Here is a 20734-nt window from a genome sequence, read left to right as displayed (position 1 = left end):
CGGCTATCAACAAGTTTGCATTGTTATTGTTGTTTATACTTTAATGTTTTTTTGCCATCAAGTTTCTTTTTCATTACACGACGAACTTTTTGAGAAATTTTTGGACAATTAGAAACATCCGGATATCCACTGGCAAGATGTTTTAGGCATGTGACCCCGCAGTCGCGTCCAATTGTATCAAAATTGATTTTCTAATCGACGTGCGTGTCTCTAAGCTTGATCATGAGATTATTGTTTTGGTGCCATTACCTATGGATTATAAAAAAAATTATGGATAATACACATTTCCAGATAATGATAATTATTTTATAAAGTCAAGAATGTATTATAAAGAACAATTTCTTGAAAGCAATTTACCATAACACATCTTTATAAAGTAAATTTGAAACAACCTCCTAAGAATATCAATTCAACTTTCTCAATTTAAAATGATAAAAAATGCACAAGATTATAAGTGTTTTATTAAAAATCATAAACTCTACAGCATACCTTTATCAAAATTTCTAAAATAAACATCGTAAGATAGGGAGTAAGAATTCTAAAAGTAAAAAAAGTTAAATATGTTAATATTTATATATCCAAATTTTAAATTAATTGTATGATAAAAAAATATTTTCTATATATATATATATATATATATATATATATAAATCAACAAAAAGATCTTACTTTATATATAATAATATATAAATTTATTATTTAATTAATTAATTATTCATTTAAATAATATAAATTTTAAATAGTAAAAAAATATCAATTAAACAGAATATAAATTTAATTTATTAGAATTTATTAAAATATTAGAATATAAATCTGAATTATTTTAAAATTTTTAAATAAAATTTAAAATAATAAAAAAAAATATTAGAATATAAATAAAAAATATTATAATTTTTTTTACAAAATAATTTTTCAGAATATTAATTAACAAAATTTATTAAAAAAATTTTAAGTTTAAATATATTTTCTCTATATTTTATTAGGATAATTTAATTAGAGTTTATAAAAACTTGATAGAAATATCACACATATTTGGGAATTATTTAAATTAGATAAATAAAAAATTTAATTTTCGATTGGGTGAAGAGCAATATCATCGTGGAGGGCTCAGTGGATCGCGGGGGGATCAGGGGGCAGGAGTGCGTTGAACGCGTTGTGGGATGCTTCCAACTCCTCTGGAAGCATCCAACGACGCTTCTGACCCTATTGGAAGCGTCCTGCGACTCCTCCGGCGTTGCTTGCGATGCATTTGAGACGGGGACGCCTTTGGGCCGTTTGTGAATAGGGGAAAATCATACCTTGCCGTTCTTGTTGCTGCCTCGCTTAGGATGACAATTTTACCCGAATCCGATTGGTAATCCGACATCCGACCCGAATGGAGGAGGATATGGAGGGAATTTTTATACCCGATTATAGTAAATGGATATTCGGGTATGGGTATTTCGGGTATGGATATGGATGGGATTTCGGGTATGGATATGGAGACGGATGTGGTAACATCCTACCCATATCTTACCCGATACCCGTTATATATATATATATATATATATATATATATAAGTCTCATTTTTTATTAAGAAAGAAAAAACTTTATCTCGCTTTCCGTCTTAGAAAAAAAAGCCTCGCTGTCGCTCGTCGCTGTCGCTCGTCGTTATCGCCACCACTTGCCACAGCTTCCCCACCACCGCTCGTTGCCGTCGCCGCTCGCTGTCGCTACTTCGCCGCTGCTGATCTGTTGATTGCTCACTTGTGCCTCTTTATATAGGTTTTTTTTTTAACTTCTCCTTTTGCACAATTAATTGATGGTGTTCAAAGGAATTGAATCGACTCCTTCTGTTGCGCGATTAATTGATCGTCCCCACAGCGGAACGGTAAAAACCGTCCATGCCGCTTGGTACGGAACAACATTTCATTCCTTGGTCATAACTATTTTTTTCTAGCACATCATGAAGTTCACTCTTTGTGGTAACAGTTGATGGGGTGTGCTAGGGGATTCTTGTAGTTGGTTGAGGTTAGTGCTAACTGCTAAGTGAGGTGTCCTGGAAGTGAGCCTTCCATGGGGTCTCGTTGACAGTGAGAATGACATGAGCAACAATGAGTCTGTGGCACAATGATTTGTGCAATGGAGTAAGGTGATTAATTAGGTGCATTCTAAGTTGGATTCTAGTATCACATGACATAGCGTAAGATAGATCCGTGTTCCTCAGTTGATCATCTTACAATTTGCATATGCTGCATTCCCATGAGAATGGAGAGAGAATATGAAGTAGAAAATTTTGTAATGTTATATAATACATTAGAACATTGGGATGAATGGTTCTTTTATAGCCTTTCACAATACATGATCTCAATAAGAACCTGATAAATTAGACTAGGCTTTATAGAGATGGTCAAAGTATAAATAAATTAAAATTGTATTCTAGCCTTGGCTAAAAAAAAAATGGATTTTAGACCCCCAGATTTATTTTATTAAAACCGTTTCATCTTATCTAGATCTACTTTATTTGCATGAACTACTCTCATTCTTTGCTTGCGTTTTTTGTTTGTGTTGGGTGTACTGCACTGGTTTGCTCACTGGAACTTCATCTGGACCTGTAGTCAAACATTTTTGTTACCATGAGAGGAAAATGTGTTAAGTATACTAAATATTTATCATATGTTTATTTGGTTTCAAGTACCTTGTTTCAAGATTTAAAATCTTGACTCGTGCCAATGTTTCAGTCCTAGATTGGAATAATACTGTTTCGGTATCATGCCGTGCCGATATGATTTTAGTATTTTTTATTTATATATAGTAATTATTTGATAAATATGTTTATGGTGTATAATTTAAAATAAGTTGTATATTGATTTTATATAAGTTCTCATTTATTGAACAACTTAATATTGTTAAAAAAAATTAAATATATTTTTTTAAAAAAAATTAATTTATCAATAACTCGAATTAAAATTGATACATCATAATATGTTATCTCATTAATACCAAAACTGATTTATTAGATTTTTTTAAAAATTGTTTAGAATTTTAAATAAAATTTTAAACAGTAAAAACAGAATTTTCAGAATATCAACTAATAAATTTATTAATTTTTTTTTATTTTAAATATATTTTTTTATATATTTTATTAGGATAATTTAAATAGGGTTTATAAAAGTCTATTTGAAATATCACAAGTTGGGAATTGTTTGAATAAATTAAATTGTAGGTTTAATTTTTAAATAGGAAAATCATTGTGCGACACTTCCTGTGACACTGAAGGCGTCCTTCGACGCCTCCGACAGTGTGTGCAACGCCTCCGGGACACGGTACTTTTGCGAAGAGTGCACGCAACACTTCCGGCAGTGTCGTGTTGCGTGATGCACACTTGATTCCTTCTGTCGCGTGACGCATGTGATGACGCATGTGAAATCGTTGCACATGGTGTGCCGATTTGGCTCCCATGTCGGAACAGCAAAAATTGTCTGTGTTGCTTGGTACGGGACGATATTTCAATGGTTGCCTTGTTTAACACATGCTCTATCATGCTGTGATTCTGATATTTAATCTCTTGTATGTGGATTTCTTTGTGCATAATTTAGCGAACACCATTTGTAGTATTCTCTTGATCTTTTGTATTTAGCTGTCTTTTTCTACTGCACAGTTTAGACATCTTGCTAACAAAGTTGGAAATTTGGAGCGCCCCTTCCTAAAAGAGTTCTTCCCACGTTGGGTGGAATCCTGTGGATGCCCTATATTGCGGTACAAGAAAATAATGTTTTTCCTTTTTGTTCATTCAGCTTTCTTCCTTTCAATTTCATAATCTATTGTCTTATATTGATTGTTGTTTGAAGGATGGGCCTCTCTTATAACAAACGAAGAAATATGATCGAGCTAGCTGTTATTAGAGGGTGCACAGCGAAGCCAGCTTCATCTTTTGCTGGTAGTCAAGATGATGAAAATCGAGAAAGTGACATTGGTTGGCCTGGAATGATGAGTGTTCGTGTTCATGAACTTGATGGAGTGTATGATCATCCAGTTCTGCCTATGGCTGGTGAGATGTGTCAGTTGATTGAAATACAGTGCCATGCCAAATTAGCTGCAAAGCGTTTCCAGAAGCCAAAGAAAGGTTCTAAACCTGATGGCTCTGATGACAATGCTGATGGCACTTCAACTCAGGATATCCGCAGTGGGTGTGTTATTTAATGTCTCTTTGTTCTCTTATTCTGTTTACATTTTGCTTTGCATCTAGTTTGATGAATGTTTTTCTGTTCCAGTATCGAATCACCTTTGCTGTGGGTCCGAGTAGATCCTGAAATGGAATATCTTGCAGAAACACAATTTTATCAACCTGTTCAGATGTGGGTAAGGGAATTTTCATATAAGGTTTATGATCTCTTGAATTTTCTGTTACAGGGTGAAGTATTTCTATTTCTGTAAACGTTTAATTCTCAATCTATTAGCATAATGAATGTGCTTTCTTTTAGTTTTGGAATCTAGCTGCAAGTTTACTGTTCAGTTATTGCAAGAGCAGTGTAGCTTTTTTGAAAATAAATGATTCTCTTTCTTTTTCTTAAAATTTTTGGACTGATTGATACAATCATGCTTTTGGAAACAATTCAATTGTTTCTTGTTCATGCAAGCTCAGAGTGCATATGGGAAGATGTGGAAGAAAGGGAAATGCCATATGCCTAGTATTAATTTTGTTACATGTATTATTGTTCATGGAAAAAACACTTTATAAACTAGCACCAGTTTGTCAAATATTTATTTAACAGCTACACTTCAATTTCAAGTTAATATACAACAAACTGATACATGCTGTGAACCATTAAGTTGCAATATTCGAGAAAGATGTATGCTTATCATGATTGTTTATTATCTATTTTTCATGCCTGTAAATCCAACTTGTATATTTAATTGATCTTTCTTCTTCTGTAGTTCTCCTAAAGTGTTTGCGATTGTACATTTCTTTCATCAGTTCATTTATATTTTTCTTGTGTCCTTCTGATGCACGTTTGTTTCTGATGTTAACAACCATTAATTTTCATGTATTAGAGCATATTTTAAATCCTTATTTTTGCAATGAACTTATAGAATCATATTTATTCACTTGTTTTTTTTTTTCCTTTTATGCATTTTTGCCAGATCAATCAATTAGAGAAGGACAAGGATGTTATTGCTCAATCACATGCAATTTCAATGTTGAAAATACTACCACAAATTTCTTTTGCTGTTGTTAATGCTCTTAATAGCTTCCTAAATGATTCAAAGGTCATGACCACATCCCATGAATTAGTTTTTATTTGTAATAAACCTATTCTTTATTTTCAATAATTATTTGGTGCAGGCATTTTGGAGAGTTCGGATAGAAGCTGCATATGCGTTGGCACATACTACATCTTCGGTGATATTTCTTTTAGCTGTATCATTGCTAAGTTGACAGTGGTTTTGTTCATCATTTTTTCCTCCACATATTCTTGTCTTAACATAATATTTGTATGTTTGTATTTCTTTTGGATTGTTGTTTATTTCTACATAAATAAGCATACACGAACAATCATTCACTATAAACTGACCTTACTGTTAGTGCTGATTTTTACATATTCAAATAAACCTCACAGATAATCTTGTACCCATTTGTTCCATCATATTAATAACTGGACTTGATATAAGGGAAGATGGTGAGCCATAGTTTAAGGATCTATTTATAAATGTCATTGCATGAATTGGTTGACCGGTTGTATAAGGGTTTGAATAGCTTTAATGGTCTTAAAATTGGTTTTCTGATGCAAGCTCAATACTTTGTTGATATCTATTTCAACTTGTATGCTTTCAGCAATTGACATAATCAGAATAAAGAAATTGCTTGCAAATACATATCAATTACGAGCAGTGTATCATTATTAGTGATGAATGGTCTCTTGTTACTTTTACCAAGGGTATATTTATTTATTTTTTTATTTTTTATATATATATTTTTTTGCGTTTCATATTTTGTATTCAAGGTAACCCTTTGAAAGGTGCACAAAATTATATGCCATATTTCAACTTGGTATATGAGCTAATTATTGTCAAGTGCGCCCCGAGGGCAATAGTGCAGTGGTTAGGCACTCTAGTAGGCCATTTAAGGTTCGAATCTCAGCTACAGCGCACCGCAGGACATTTTCCTCCAGTTTGAAGAGCTAGATACTTCGATTCTCAAAAAGAAAAAATTATTTTCAAGTGCAAATGCTTTCACTTTAGCTCATGGTTGTGACTGTTAAATAATGTATATAAGATGTGAAGTAAACTGAAACATGATTAGGATATGAATCAATATTTTTTTTCTTATTTTTGCTAATATGCTTCAAATTTTATGTCTTCCTCTTTCCATCCTCACAACCTCCCCTCATTTTATCTTTTGCCCCTTCTTTGTCTCAGGTAAATAGTACCACTACCTATCATAGGGGAGTGATGATCCTTATGATTTCAGACAACTCTAAAGTGACGGCTCTTGTGAGGAACATGCTATTAGTGAGGCAACACATGATTACCCTTGTGTTACAATGACAGGCTATGTGACATGGAGAAGGGAGAAATGATGTGGAGAGCAAAGAAAGACACAAATGGAGGAATGTGAAAATAATATTGAGAAATAATAATATAAAGAATAAGAAAAAATTTTGACATGAAATTGCTGATAAGTCGTAGTCAGTTATTCAACAACATTGTCATCAAGTTATGTTAGTCCCAATTATTTAGGTTTGACTACAATAGATCTTATAATCTGATCCTATGCCCATAGGCTTAAAATATTAGTAACAATTTAATATATTATATCATTCTACGAGTTATATTCAATCCTTTTGAGTCATGGAGCCTGGATGTGGGACCCATGTGACTACATTCGGGCATGGTGATGCCAAAAAGTTTAAAAGTGTTAAAATATATATTTTTTCCATCAGAGATCTCAGTTTTATCAGCGTTTATATGAGTCTTAGAAAACTGAGTTATTGTAGGACTTCTAAAATGACTCTCCACATATTAGATAATTCAATACAAAATTTACTTGAAGATTCTCTCTTTTCTTTCACAATCAACCCCACTGGTTCATATGTTGAGCTTCACAAATTTATTTCCCATCACATATGAGACCCATGAAATTGCTAACTGAGGCACAGCGCTACTTGTGCTGGGTCAAGTGGTGTTGCGGTTCTTCCTTCCTCCCTACCTGGATCTACTATGTTCTTCTATCATTATGCACAAATTCCCAAGAGATGAGCCTTTCTCCCTTTTATCATTGCAATCAATCCTATCTTCTGCTCTTGAACAGCGCTGCCTAACACATTTTTTTATTATTTTCTCTCTATACGTGATTTACTGTTTTCAGAATAAAGATTATGAATATCTATCTACAAACCAAGCCACACCCATTCCCCTTCATCTTCCTTAGTACAAAATAACTAGTATGACCTTCATTCCCATTGTCTTCCCCTCATTTGATGAAGAACATCTTACATGAAAACCTATTCCTCATGATCGTTATTCCATTGAGAACCATTTTGTGATTTCCTCATTCATTGCCAATTTATGACTCCACCTCTGGTCGTTCCATATTTTCATACCATCCTACATTAATCTGGTTGCATCTCAGTTTTCTAGTCTGATGTATGTGTGTTTTAAATCAATTCTGCCAATGGTTTCATACAGTAGCTGTAAAAGATAGCTGGTCTTGGACAATAGCCGTTAGATATGATAGTTGCTGATCTCATTTAATCGATGACTACCACCCTTCATATCATCAAACTTCCAGGATTGTGGTGCCTCTGGTTACCCTCCACCAGCAGCATGATTTTTCTCACACAAGTGTTGGCTTGTGTTAGACATCCAATGTGGTTTGAGTAATTGTTGATTGGCCACCGCTTTGCTAGTCTACATAGGCTGCATTATCTAGACAAAGTTGTGTATCATGTGGCAAAAAAGGCGATTCGCTTGCCCCCGTGCCCTTGCCAACCCGTCCCTAGGGCAAAGAGAGAGTCGTGTATCATGATCTTTATAGGATTGGTTCACCCTAAATAAAAACAAGAACTAATTACATATCTTTACTTGGTAGATAAATGGGGGAAGGCCGTCTACCTCCGGTCTACCTCCAAGATTATTAGTTGGGTGAAACCTGAACACCTTGATTATAAAAAAAAAGAAATAGTTACTTATAAAAAAAGTAAAATTAGTGGTGGGCCTCACTAATTTACAAACCAATTTTTGGGATTCATTGCCAAATTTCTATTCCCCAACCCAATATAAATTTCCATTTAGAATCTATATTCAGAACAAGACAAGTTACAAATTCGCAAGAGAGAAGGAATTTTACCTAGTGCAACTTTTTGTTATCTTATTGAATATAATACAATGTATTTTTGAAAGCCTTTTAGGCCTTCAAATCGGAAATTGCTCCAATGTTGTACAATTCAAAAGCAAAATATGTCCAAGTTTATAGAGAACTAGAGCTCTCTTTTTCTCATTGCTCAATCCGGTTCTATCTAACAAAGTTGAATAGATTATGTGTAAATTATTGTGAAACAAAAGAAGCATACATGTGACTAAAGTAAAAAGTTAAAATTGAAATGGTAGTAAACATTTTTAATTCTAAAGATTGGGATGAAAAATTAATAAAAAAAATATATAAAGAATATAAACATGCATTAGCAATCTAATTAACTATTAAGTAAACAACTAATTACAAATTAAAAATTACAACTTATATTAAATAAAATTAATTACGTTATTATTAGTAATTCAATTAAATAAGTATCAAAATCGAAATGTATGATTTCAGTCAAAGATTGAAATTTCGTTATGGCTCGAGATTTTAAATTTTGGTTTTAGCTCTTATGGTTTTTACACATCACTACCCAAGCCTATAACTTTTCTTACTTTCACAAAGCTTGCACAATAGTTGCTCAGTATTGATGCTCTACATAGGGTTTGACTAATGTGAGAAGTGCTCAATCTGTGAGAGGAAAGGAGCAATATTCAGTTGTTGATGCGAGAAGAAGTCACCAGAGTGCTTGAGATGGAGGATGGGCTTGCAATGTTGAGATAGGATGACATAATACTGATCTTGTCCGCAAGAGATCTAAACACTAAACCAGTTGACACTTTTCGATCCTAATGTCAAATTGGTGTTATGTGGGACAATTAATTGATCCCGAGAGGTATAGAAACCTGATTGGAAAACCTAACTAACTCATACTAAACATTTCATTCGTTATAAGTGTGATTTATGAATTTTTCAAAACTCCATGCTAGGAACATTGGGAGGCCCTATGAATTTAATGGATTTTAAGAATGCTCAAGGGAAAGATCTTTTTTATTAGGGTTGTGGTCATTGTTATATTTTGGGTTACACTTTTTTTTAAATCTTGCCACAAATAGATGATCCATATCAGGTTACTGCATTCTTTTAGAAGGTAATTCAATTTTTTAGAACAGCAAGATGCAAAGTATGGTAGATAGTGCAAAAACAGGTTATGACCTTAACAACATGTGAGCCTATCTAGATCAAACAATTGATGATCAAATTAGCACATGCTTCAATATAGCCAACAGAGTTGCAGATGACCTTTGATTCAATTTTCCATGAGAGGATAAATCATATAGAGATTGTTTGCCAGCTCATTAGAGAAACCCAATGAAATTGTTATTATAAGTATTAGCAGCAATGATCAATTAATTTATCAGCTTATCAAATCCTTAACAGGCACGATAGTAATATATTTGAAGGTTGAGCTAGTTTGAGTGTTAGAGGCCTAGGAACTTGGTTGGATCTACAGATTTAAATTTCATGCTATGCCGGCTGGTACAAGCAGAATTTACCATTCCGCTCATTAACCAACAACACCGATCTTGAGGCCATTGCGACTTCACAAGGTTGTGGAGTGTGCCATGATTTTTTTTTTGAGGTTAATTTTTTTTAAATAGGTATTTTTATTATAAATGAGTTGTTAATTATAAAATTGTTATATAATTGTTGACCCCGCATGGCGGGAGCTTCGTGTACCAGACTGTCCTTTTAATTGTTAATTATATAAAATAGTTATAAACATTATATACTATTAATAATAGTAATAAAATATTTAAAATTATTGTAAAATTTTAAAGAATTTTTAAAATATTTTATTAAATAATTTAAATCTTTTATGTATGTTGAAAATTGAATGTGAATTTAAAATAGTCAATTTTTTTTCCAAACTATAATTCTTAAACATTTCAATAAATTTAAAAAAAATATAAAAATACAAATACATTCAAAAATATAATTTAAGACTTTGAGCATTTCAAATAATTTTATAATTTTAGATTTAGTTTTGAATTTTAAGAATTACTTATTTTTTAAAATAATTTTTAGATTTATACCTGTAGCTACTGAAAAAATTTAATAGATTATTTATTAAGAACATATTGAAATATAAAATTAATAATCATCATATATAATAATCAAATATTAATAAAAATAATTTTTAATTAATATACACTTATATTTAAAAATAAATAAAAAATTGAAACTATATCATGTTGGCACGATTCGGTACCAAAATCGTATTATTCCGATCTCGGCACTGCCTGAAATTTTAAACTTTGGTTGTATCACATATCACAAGGTGAAAAGCATCATCTTAAAGTGATGAATACATATATATGCAGAAGGGATTCCTGAGGGGCATAAGCATGGGTGGAGCTAATGTAGGCCGAGTGTGGGCAGCTACCCACACTGAGTTCAAGAAAAAATTAAATCAAATTATTAGTTTCAAGGAGTATTAACTGTCCATGCCTTCAAAAAAAGAAAACAAAAAATCACACACGCAGGATTAACTATCTCGAGGAGTAAACTTGAGTACATATTATATGAATATATGAAATAGAACCCATTTGGGCAACCAAATACGCCATCAAATGCTGTTAGTCCGCCATGTAATCACCATGGTCATACTAATAAAGGACTTATCTTTCTAAGGAGTATCAAATAATTTCTCTATTTTTGTTGATGAATCTCATATTGTGTCAAGAAAGAAGTAAATATCAGTTGTTTTGTGGTATGTGGATAGTAGTGGCTATGTAAATGAGCGCTTTATCAGAATTGAACATGTTACCAATACCACAACACTTTAGCTTAAAGTTGTCATTGATACGATGCTCTCTAAATATAATTTGAGCGTGTCTAAGTTGGTTTTGATGGAACAAATAATATACGGAGTAAATTTAATAGTCTAAAAACACTCATTTTAAAGGAGTACCCATGTGCATTTTACATGCATTATTTTCTCCATCAGCTTCATGACCAAGAAAAATCTTTCGATTTCTAATTTCTTTTGTGTTATTGGTGATGTGGTAAATGTTGTTGGATAATCCTGCAAATGTTCTGAATGTTGTGGTAAATATTGTTGGATCTTCTAATTTCTAATTTCTAATTTCTTTCGGTTGCGTTTGCGACGGTAGAGAGAGTTTTCTACCATGAGAATTGTGAAAGATATATTGTACAATCGAATGAGTGATGATAGGATGAATGATAGTTTTATTGTCTATGTAGAAAAAAATATATTTCTAACCGTTGATAATGAAGTTATTGTATAAAGGTTTCAAAATATGAAGACTCAAAAAGAACAATTGTAAGCTAATTATTTTGTGATGCTTTATTGTTATAAATTTTTTTTTTATTTCTATGGTTGCTTACACTGAACCAAACCCTTGCCATGCCCCGCGTAAGCTCTAATAATTTCCTCATTTCTCCTACCATATAATTAAGGAAATTATATTTTTGCATTTTAGATGCTCCTCGAAAGTTTTCATGTCCACTTAATTATCTCAAACTTTGAGAAAGTTGGCTCTATTGCTTATTTATGTAACCTGCATATGTAATAGTCCAATTTTCCGTGTAGAAGATTTGCAAACGTACTGGAAGATATATGAGCCTCCATATGGGTTTGTTGATACTTTTCCACTAGTAGCTCTCATAGACAGTGCCATATCTATTATTTCCATACATTAAGGAAACACTTGAGATTCAAACAAAATTTCCACATTTTAGTAAGTTGTAGTATGATCAAAGAAGAAGATGACAATGAAGTTACTATTCAGTTCCTTTGAAGACCAAAAAGAAGACAATATTGCATATTTTTTCGTGTTGATTTGATGGTACAATTGAAGAACGACAATGATAACTTGCCAGAAGTTGACTTTTTATAATGAAGGAGAATGGTGTAAACCACATTAAAATGTTTAAATTTTCCAGTGTCAAATAGATCCAGTAAAATAACCAGTATTGTTTTGATTTTAGATGTGCAAAACTATTGTTTCTTTTATGTTTTTAGCAAATCTAGTTCATTATACACACTGAGGGACTGGGTTATTGTTAGGCTTATGAAATGGCCTGTTCTCAATGGTTCAAATATTCAATCAATAACATTAACTTTTATTTTAACATTTCTCTTTGCTTTCACGCAATTGCTAATCGAGGCACATAACCACATGATGTTTCCAGTTTTGACACATGAATTAATCTCACATTGTGTCATGATCAGTGAAATTGACAAATGAGATGCATGACCTTGCTTGTGCTGCATCCAATTGTCACAATATGCTCCCAATTCCTTGGTATCTAGGATGAATATTTTCTTGCAAAACTGTTGTATAGTCCTCTTGTATGATCATCTCGGTTTTACATAGACAGTAGTGGGCTCTGTGGTACCTTTCTTGCTCATTTTATAAATAAATGCTTCATTTAGAAGATGAAAGTAATACATTTTGTGATGTTATACTGGTTGTTTTCAGGAAACTGATTTGGCTGGACTACTGCATTTGATTAAATTCTATAAGAGACGAAGATTTGATGCTGATATTGGTTTACCAAGGTCAGACTTCTTATTCCACATTTCAAGTTGTAAATGCATTATGCTTATGTGTGACATGGATTATTTATGCAATAGAATTGATGACATCTGTGTAATATTGTGTATAGGCCAAATAACTTTCATGATGTTCCAGAGTACTTTGTTTTAGAGGTAATGATATGAGGTAGGAATTTACTATAATTGCACACAATGTTCTTCTTAGATCTTTTCTTTTTTTATGATAAGTGTATCAAGCAAAAACATGAAATTTTATGCAAATTATTTAAAGACATTCTTGAAACTTATTCCCACTTACAGAATTGGTTCCTCTTCTTTGTAATAAATCTACTGCATTTTGCTAATGCATTTTCATTTATAGCACAATAACAATAAACTAATGTCTCTGTTGCACTATATATTATATTTAGTATACCTAGTTTTGGGATATTCAATGGCCATCATGAGTTGTATTACATTTTCGAATTACAAAATTTAAGTATCTATCGTTGTTCATATCATGTGATTCGTTTTAGAGAAAAGAGGAAATACCATCAAGCATGATTTTTTTTATGGTTTTGTAGCTTTTTATTGATAAATAACTTTAGGGCCCTTCATTGAATAGATTTATCTGAATCACAAAGAAATCCTACAGAAATTTCACTACCTTGGATGATTTATGACTGTATATTGGCCTAGATGATAAGGTCTGTTTGAAACTTTGCTTCCAGACATGGTTCAACCCGTTCGTTTTATATTATACATTACTGAAATGGGCCTTCTCATCTACTACCTTTCTGATTGACTCTCAACTGCTTATTCCACACCCTATTGCTACCTCCATCTGTCCATTATTAATCATACCATTTTCTTTCCCATCTTCCCTTTAATGAATAGAGTTCTTCAAAGTTCAAACTTCCACCATCAATAAGATTGTATGTAATACCTGTGAGTTTGTTAGGCATCGTTGTGTCTTGTCCAACCTAGTTCCACTTTTCAATCACCTATTCCTTTTGTTGCATATAATTGAGGAACTTAATTGATTCACAGAAAGAAAGTTTTTTTTTTTCTTTTTAACTTTCACACTTGAGTGAGTTGATTATTCTTCTTAAAGTCTAAAATTAGGTTAGAAGTATTTGATGTATTTCATGTTACAAAAGAAGAATTCCTTCTCTTTTATTAAACTGTTCTTATGGTTATTGCTTGTGTATTTAAAATTTGTTTATTTTCCTTATCGTTTACTTGTGATGGAACAATCCATCAGATGTTATGCTTGTTTGGCAAACCCTGAAAAAGTTTGTTGGATGCAACTTGATATCTCATGCCTTAATTGCATGTTTTTCGTCAATTATTTGAGGCTATGATCCTCACATGTTATCATACTAATCGCGTTTCATCCTCCTTTCTTGGTGTTCTAAATTTGTCTCTCAGAAACCTCCCTTTTGATTCTTCTAATGACTTTGAAGTTGTGACAAGTTTTCTTGCTCTATTATGAGTCTTTCTCTGATACTCTTATACACAAAAAGGTTCAAGGTTTAAAATACCATTATGATATCATGTGTTGGTGCCTGGTTGGAATGATTCTTTTTTGATATTGGTTGACTTACCATGTGTCAGTATGAGTTGATGCTAACCAATCACAAGGGGTAGGAAGAGAAGGAAGAAGAGAAAGAAGAATAGAAGCTTGCTTTCTATCACCCACCACTAAATGTCACCTAGGGTCTTTTTGAAGCACTTGATTCTTAGTTCCATCAGCATTCTGACAGGACCTATCTTTCATCATGGTTGGTTGCCCTTCAACATACTTGAAATTTTGTTGATGTTCAAGCTGGAACCACCATCACAATTTTGTTCCCTGCCTCATTAATATGGAAAATGGTACATGCCACCCTACTAGGGTGTCATATAATTAAATTTTAATCAATGGAAGGGATGCAGTTATGGTCCCTAGCCACATTTTTTTTTAAAAAATGTCCCTTGATGTTACTTTTTTTAAGAGCACTCCATTCTTCCAATCATCTGCAGCTTTTCCTAAACCTTTCTTAATGTTGACAAATAATTCACTATTATTAGTTATTGTCTTTGCCGACTTCAGTTCTGTTATATCTATATTATTGACATCTTGCCAACCTTGCCAAGTGAGATGCCTTGGACATTGTTGAGATGATCTAAAAATTTTCCACACTTTTCCACTCTTGCTCAACTATGAAATCATCATTTAGCCACTGTATGTAACAGGGTAAGCATAGTTATATTGCCTATTCTATTTCTTCTAATATGAATGTATTATGATGATTTCTCTGCTCATTGGCTATTTTCCTGTCTTTTTCTTCATCTAAGAATTATCTGGAGATTCTAACTTGCTGTGGAAGTAAGATATTATATTGTCATGGATGTTAACTTGCCTGTTATTCTTGTGATTTGATCTATTTATACGTTAACCAAGTAGCTTGGCTTTTAAAGTAAAATCTTATCTTGATGGAACAATTGACAATTATAAGCTTGACTTGTGGAAATGATCTAATATACAAATCTTTGCAGTTGATTATTTTTAGACATTCTCATTTATGACCAAACCGTTTGAATCGTTTTTCTGGTCATTACTTTGATTAGTGAACTTAAGCAATGCATTTTTGTATGGTTATCTTCTCAGAGCTGTTTATATGGAATTACCTCTACGCTAGGAATATTGCTAAGTGAGAGTCACAAGTATGCAAACTTCAAAATGACTTTTATTGACCTTAGTGAAGTCCTCGTGCTAGGGTAGGGTTGAATACAATCTTATTCAGGATCTGCAGGCTAGCACAATTGGTCCTTGTTTTGTTGCAGTCATTGTGGGGCTATTGTACTTGTTGGTGGCGATGATATTTTGTTGAGTTGGAGTTATTGTGGTTATGTTTTAAAAGTTAAACAACACTTGCCTAAGTAAAATAAACTCATCTTCAATCTAAAATCATCGTATTTTATTTTTACCTATTTGAATTACCCAAGTCTAAATCAGACTAGGTTTCCATTCCATTATTTTAATCATTCTAGCAATCACGGTTTAAAATTTTGAGCCATATCGGAGTTTCAGACTGGAACGATATAGTTTTGGTATTTTTTTTAATATAAAATATATTAATAAAAAATATAATTTAATATTTAAAAATTAAAAAAATACATATGATAAATAAATAACTCTTATTATATATTTTTAGAATTAAAATAAATTATATATAGTTCTATTAGGATTTAATAAAGCCTATTTAGATTATCCCCACTATAGCTGAGAGTTAATTGAAATTATTAAACTACGGTTTAATTAAAAAATTTATCACCAACGCGCAACTAGCCTCCCATGATCTCTCCCGCGCTGCGTGGCCGCCGAGGTCGTGCGACTTCTTTGCCATTATTGCCAAGGTCGTGCGACCACTCCTGTTAGGCCATGGAGTTGGGTGATCCCTCCTGCGCGGCCAAGGATCCCTCCGGGCGCATGAGGGGTCACGCGATCCCTCCTGCGCGACTGAGGTGGTCGCGTGACCCCTCATGAGTGGTTGAAGGGGTTGCTTGACCCCTCTGGGACGGCTGCGGATTTCACGTGACGCGTTGCGGCGTGCCGACATTGTGCCAGTGTCGGTCCATGGGCGGAACGAGATGTTTTGCCTGTATCGGGCGAAACGGCGGGTGATCTATGCAAGCAATCATATGATTTCTATTTGAATATTTTCTGTTCTCTTTTTGAGAATGTCAATATGACACATAACCGAGGTGCGATTATTTATTGTGGTATATAATTTATCCTAATGCCAAGTAAAGTCATATCAGAGCCCGATTTCATCTTTCACCTCCTTCCTCACCTAATCTTTTTCATTCATTATTTCTAAAAATCCTGTTTTTGCTACCACCCATGCCACCTTGAGCATGACTGTGACCTATCTTCATTTTCTGTCACACACCTCTGTTTGGTGGCCCCACCTAATACTTTTCTAGGTGCTCTGCTAAGAACTATAGTATCTTTATCTCCCATAACAGTCAAAAAACGAGAATTCCCATACAGTGAGTCTTCCTCTTCAAACTTTTAAGAGATCATGAGAAGATGACTATGGTTGTCTTTCTTAACCTTTACATCCTAACATCAAACTTTTATTTTTATAAGTAATGCATAAGGTGTAGGAATAAGGTAATGTTGTTCAACTAACTAGGTGTTTTACACTATTATCCAAACTTAGAAAGGTTAGCAGTTCACTCTTTTGCCAAACCAGTTCATCCTACACCCCATTTTAAGGCACTATGCTTCATTCAATCTTTGAAGAAGTTGAATGTCTAAATCACTGGGTGGGCAGAGCATTCCAAGAATATACTTAAATCCACTTTTATGCTCGAAAGGGCCAAAGCCCATTTCTGCATAGGATGAGCATACAAGTTTTATAATAAGTTTTTAAATAATGAATATGTTGCTTGTTGAGATGGTTTTCTAGCACGTCAAAGGGATAACCATAATTGGAAAAACCATCTATGTAAGGACACACTTCTATGTGTTCCTCAATTATCTCTCAAGAGTTTTTCTATTTGTGGAAATTATATATAAGTGGCCATGTTGGTTGTTTTTGGAAGAGGAAAAACGATGGCCTAGTAATTGATTTTTTTTGGTTTCCTTAATTGAAACGATTGTGTCCTAGTGTTGCCCATGTGAGACCTGTAAAAGACCACCAATGAAGCATTAGTCTTTACACATCATTGCTTAGTCTCTTCTCTGTGAGATCTATAAAGACCTTAATACATACTTTGTTTTAGGATTGCTCAAGACTAGTTGGAGACGTTATTTCATTTGGTTGCAAATTTGGTTACGGTTAAATTTTCTACATGTGAGATGCTTTCTTCTATAGCAAAAATTAATAATGCATCAATATAGCCAAACTAGAAGGAAAGTGTCACTTATACATATCCTTCGAAAATTGAAAATTATGTTAAACCAAATACTTACACAATACATGGGATTATAATTCCTTTTTATATTTATAATTTAACTTATTCTTTATAAAAAATAGATTTTTCAAATAAAAACCTAATTATCCCAATCAAAATTCTAATAGACTTTTTAAAAAATTAACCATGAAAACTAGTTACATTGTCATATTCTATAATTTAAGAAAATGATAATCCCAGTTAGCCTCATTGACTATCTCTGGCGGCGGCCAGCCCAGAAGCCTAGCATCCTTTGATTACGCTCCCCATTTGGAGGAAAAATTCTTGTAAATACGCCGTAGCTGGGGTTCGAACCGCGGGTGCCTGGGAGACAACCTGGATGTCTTATCGCGGCACCATGTCATATTCTATAATTTAAGGAATCATGACCACGTGTAATTTATGGAACATTTTTAGTCTAATTTTAAGGATATACAAGGTTGCAAAATTATGTTTTCCCACACTTCCCCTCAAGCTAATAAGCAAGTCTTTATCATTCCCACCTTGAATATAATATCAAACTATGTAATTTTTAGCAATTATATTTGCGAATTGTTCATGTGTAGATATGTAATGGGAAGTGCTTATCAATTTCAATGTGCTTCATTTGATTATGTTGTACTGAATTTTGAGCTATGGTAATTTTAGACTTATTATCACAATAAAGTATCATTCGACCATCCTAACTTGATCTTCAAGTCTAGCTTCAACCAAAGTAAGTTGCACACATCTTAAGCTATTGTTCAGAATTTTGCATCTGCACTGGATTGCACTACCACATGCTCCTTAATCCTCAATGTCATGAGGTTACTATAAAAAAGCTGGAATATCTGGTGGTTGACCTCTTGTAAACCATTGATTGAATATAATTAGCATTCATATATACCTCTAGAGCCAAACTTCCATTTCTTTTAAACAAAATACCTTATACCCTTTCCTAGAATTCCTTGAGATACTGTTATACTCGATGAGCTGCTTGCAGATGAACTTTTGGGTTATACATGAATTGATTAATCACACTTATTGCACATGCTATTTATGGTTGTGTATGATATTGATAAATAAGTTTTCCTACTTGTCGGTAATACATTTTCTTATGTATTGTAGTATCTTTCTTAGTCATTCCAAGTTTGAGATTTGGGTTTATTGGAGTGCTTATTGGTTTGCATGCTGTCTTACCTCTTCCTTAAAGAAATTTGCAAACATAGTTCTATTGGGAGATAAGCATCCTTTGCTATAGTGAGCCACCTTAATCCTAAGAAAAGTATTTCAATCTTTCTAATCCTTTGATAACAAACTCCTTCGCCAAACTATGACTTAGAAGTTGCCTCTTCTTGTTATCATTTCCTGTCATTGCTAAATTTTTAACATACGTTAAGAGTGTTACGACTCCTCCTAAAGAAAAGTATTTAGTAAACAATGTGTGATCCCCTTGACTTTGTCTATATCCCATGACAATTATAACTCTTATAAATCTACTAGACGATGCCTGTGGTGATTACTTAAGTCCATATAAGACTATCTTCAATTTACATATAGTGTGAACATCTAAATTATTTCCATATATCTTGGTGGCACTTCCATATAAATTTTTACCTAGAGTTGTCCGTGCAAAAGTTCTTTGTTAACATCAAACTATCGCAACCCTAACTATAAATTCCAACCCCAACGATAAACTGCAACCCTCAACGAGAATTCTAACCGTATTCATTTTTGCAACTAAAACAAAAGTCACTACATAATCAATCCCTTGGATTTTAGTATGACCCCTGGCTATTAGCCTTGCTTTGTACTCTCTATGATCCATTCGCTCTATATTTGACTGTATAGATCCATTTACACCACACAAGATTCCTTTCTTCTGGCAACTTCATCAATTTCTACATTTTATTCTTCTCTAATGCCTCTATTTCTTCATTCATGGCTTGTTTTCATTTCTCATTGGATAATAGTTCAAATAAGGTGGCAGGGATGACAATGATGTTCAAGTCAACCAAGAAGGCTTTATGTGAAGGCGAAAAAATATTTAAAAGATAAAAGTTTGCAAGAGAATATAAATGTTATTTTGTTCCATCTTTGGTTCCTTTTCTAACAACAATAGGAAGGGGTCCTCATCACTTAAGAGAGATTCAGTTTGAACTTGTAATAAAGAATTAAAAATTGTTATTTCGTTTGCAGGATATGGGTTGGATTCTTAGATTTGCATTAGTTCAGGGACATTCATCTTCTTCCTTGAATAGCCTTATAAAGTCTTGCAATCTTAAACTCCAAGATTTTTGGAGGTAACGATTTATAAGATAAATGACGGTAAAAACTACTTCCTAAAAGATTTAGGCATATTTTTCTAGAATAAAAGGGCTCAGGTTGAGTGTAGGGATCACTATTTTTTCTTTCTGTAATTTTGTTTGTTCGTGGTGTAATGAAGGACACAAACCATTTTGCCTCAAAAAAATTAAGACTAGAAGGACAGCAAATATCACTATGAATGAGGTAATAAGGAAAAGGGCTTCTTTTACTTAATGACACACATATGTGCTTAGCAAGTTCACATACTTAATGAAAAGTCCCAATATTTATACTTTGGAATAAACATGGAAACAATATTTCAATGGTTCTAAATAATGGATGTTTAAGTTGGTGGTGATTATGCAAAATCTTTTCATTGTTGGATGAATAAAGTTCTAAAACTAAAGGGGAAAGTAACTTATCTTTAGTAATATTTTATTGACTTGATGTTTCAATAGTCTATCCTATTCTTTGGTATATCCAATTTCTTCTCTAAATCCTTGTTCTGAAATACACAATAACTATGTAAAAAATTCACATTGCATAAATCGGCTTTTGAATAGAGATAGGGTTTGTGGATTAACTGGTGACCTCAAGAATATTTTTTAAGGGTTAATGGTGTGCTAGTTTTAACATATCCTACAATTGATATTAGTCA

At 33.0% G+C, this 20734-nt stretch overlaps 1 protein-coding gene across 3 annotated transcripts in view; it reads left to right on the top strand.

Annotated features, from left to right (window-relative positions):
- LOC121971536 (transcription initiation factor TFIID subunit 2) overlaps positions 1-20734 on the top strand; it is a 126552-nt gene that overhangs the window by 48771 nt on the left and 57047 nt on the right. For all 3 annotated transcript variants that reach the window (XM_042522860.1, XM_042522858.1, XM_042522859.1), the window contains 7 exons: positions 3642-3739; positions 3832-4170; positions 4255-4342; positions 5126-5251; positions 5328-5384; positions 12788-12867; positions 12975-13017. In XM_042522860.1, the coding sequence (XP_042378794.1) occupies positions 3642-3739; positions 3832-4170; positions 4255-4342; positions 5126-5251; positions 5328-5384; positions 12788-12867; positions 12975-13017 (831 nt within the window). The remainder of the gene's footprint in view (positions 1-3641; positions 3740-3831; positions 4171-4254; positions 4343-5125; positions 5252-5327; positions 5385-12787; positions 12868-12974; positions 13018-20734) is intronic.

Source organism: Zingiber officinale, chromosome 4A, assembly GCF_018446385.1.
Source record: "Zingiber officinale cultivar Zhangliang chromosome 4A, Zo_v1.1, whole genome shotgun sequence".
NCBI lineage: Eukaryota > Viridiplantae > Streptophyta > Magnoliopsida > Zingiberales > Zingiberaceae > Zingiber > Zingiber officinale.
This window is presented reverse-complemented; position numbering and strand designations above follow the sequence as displayed.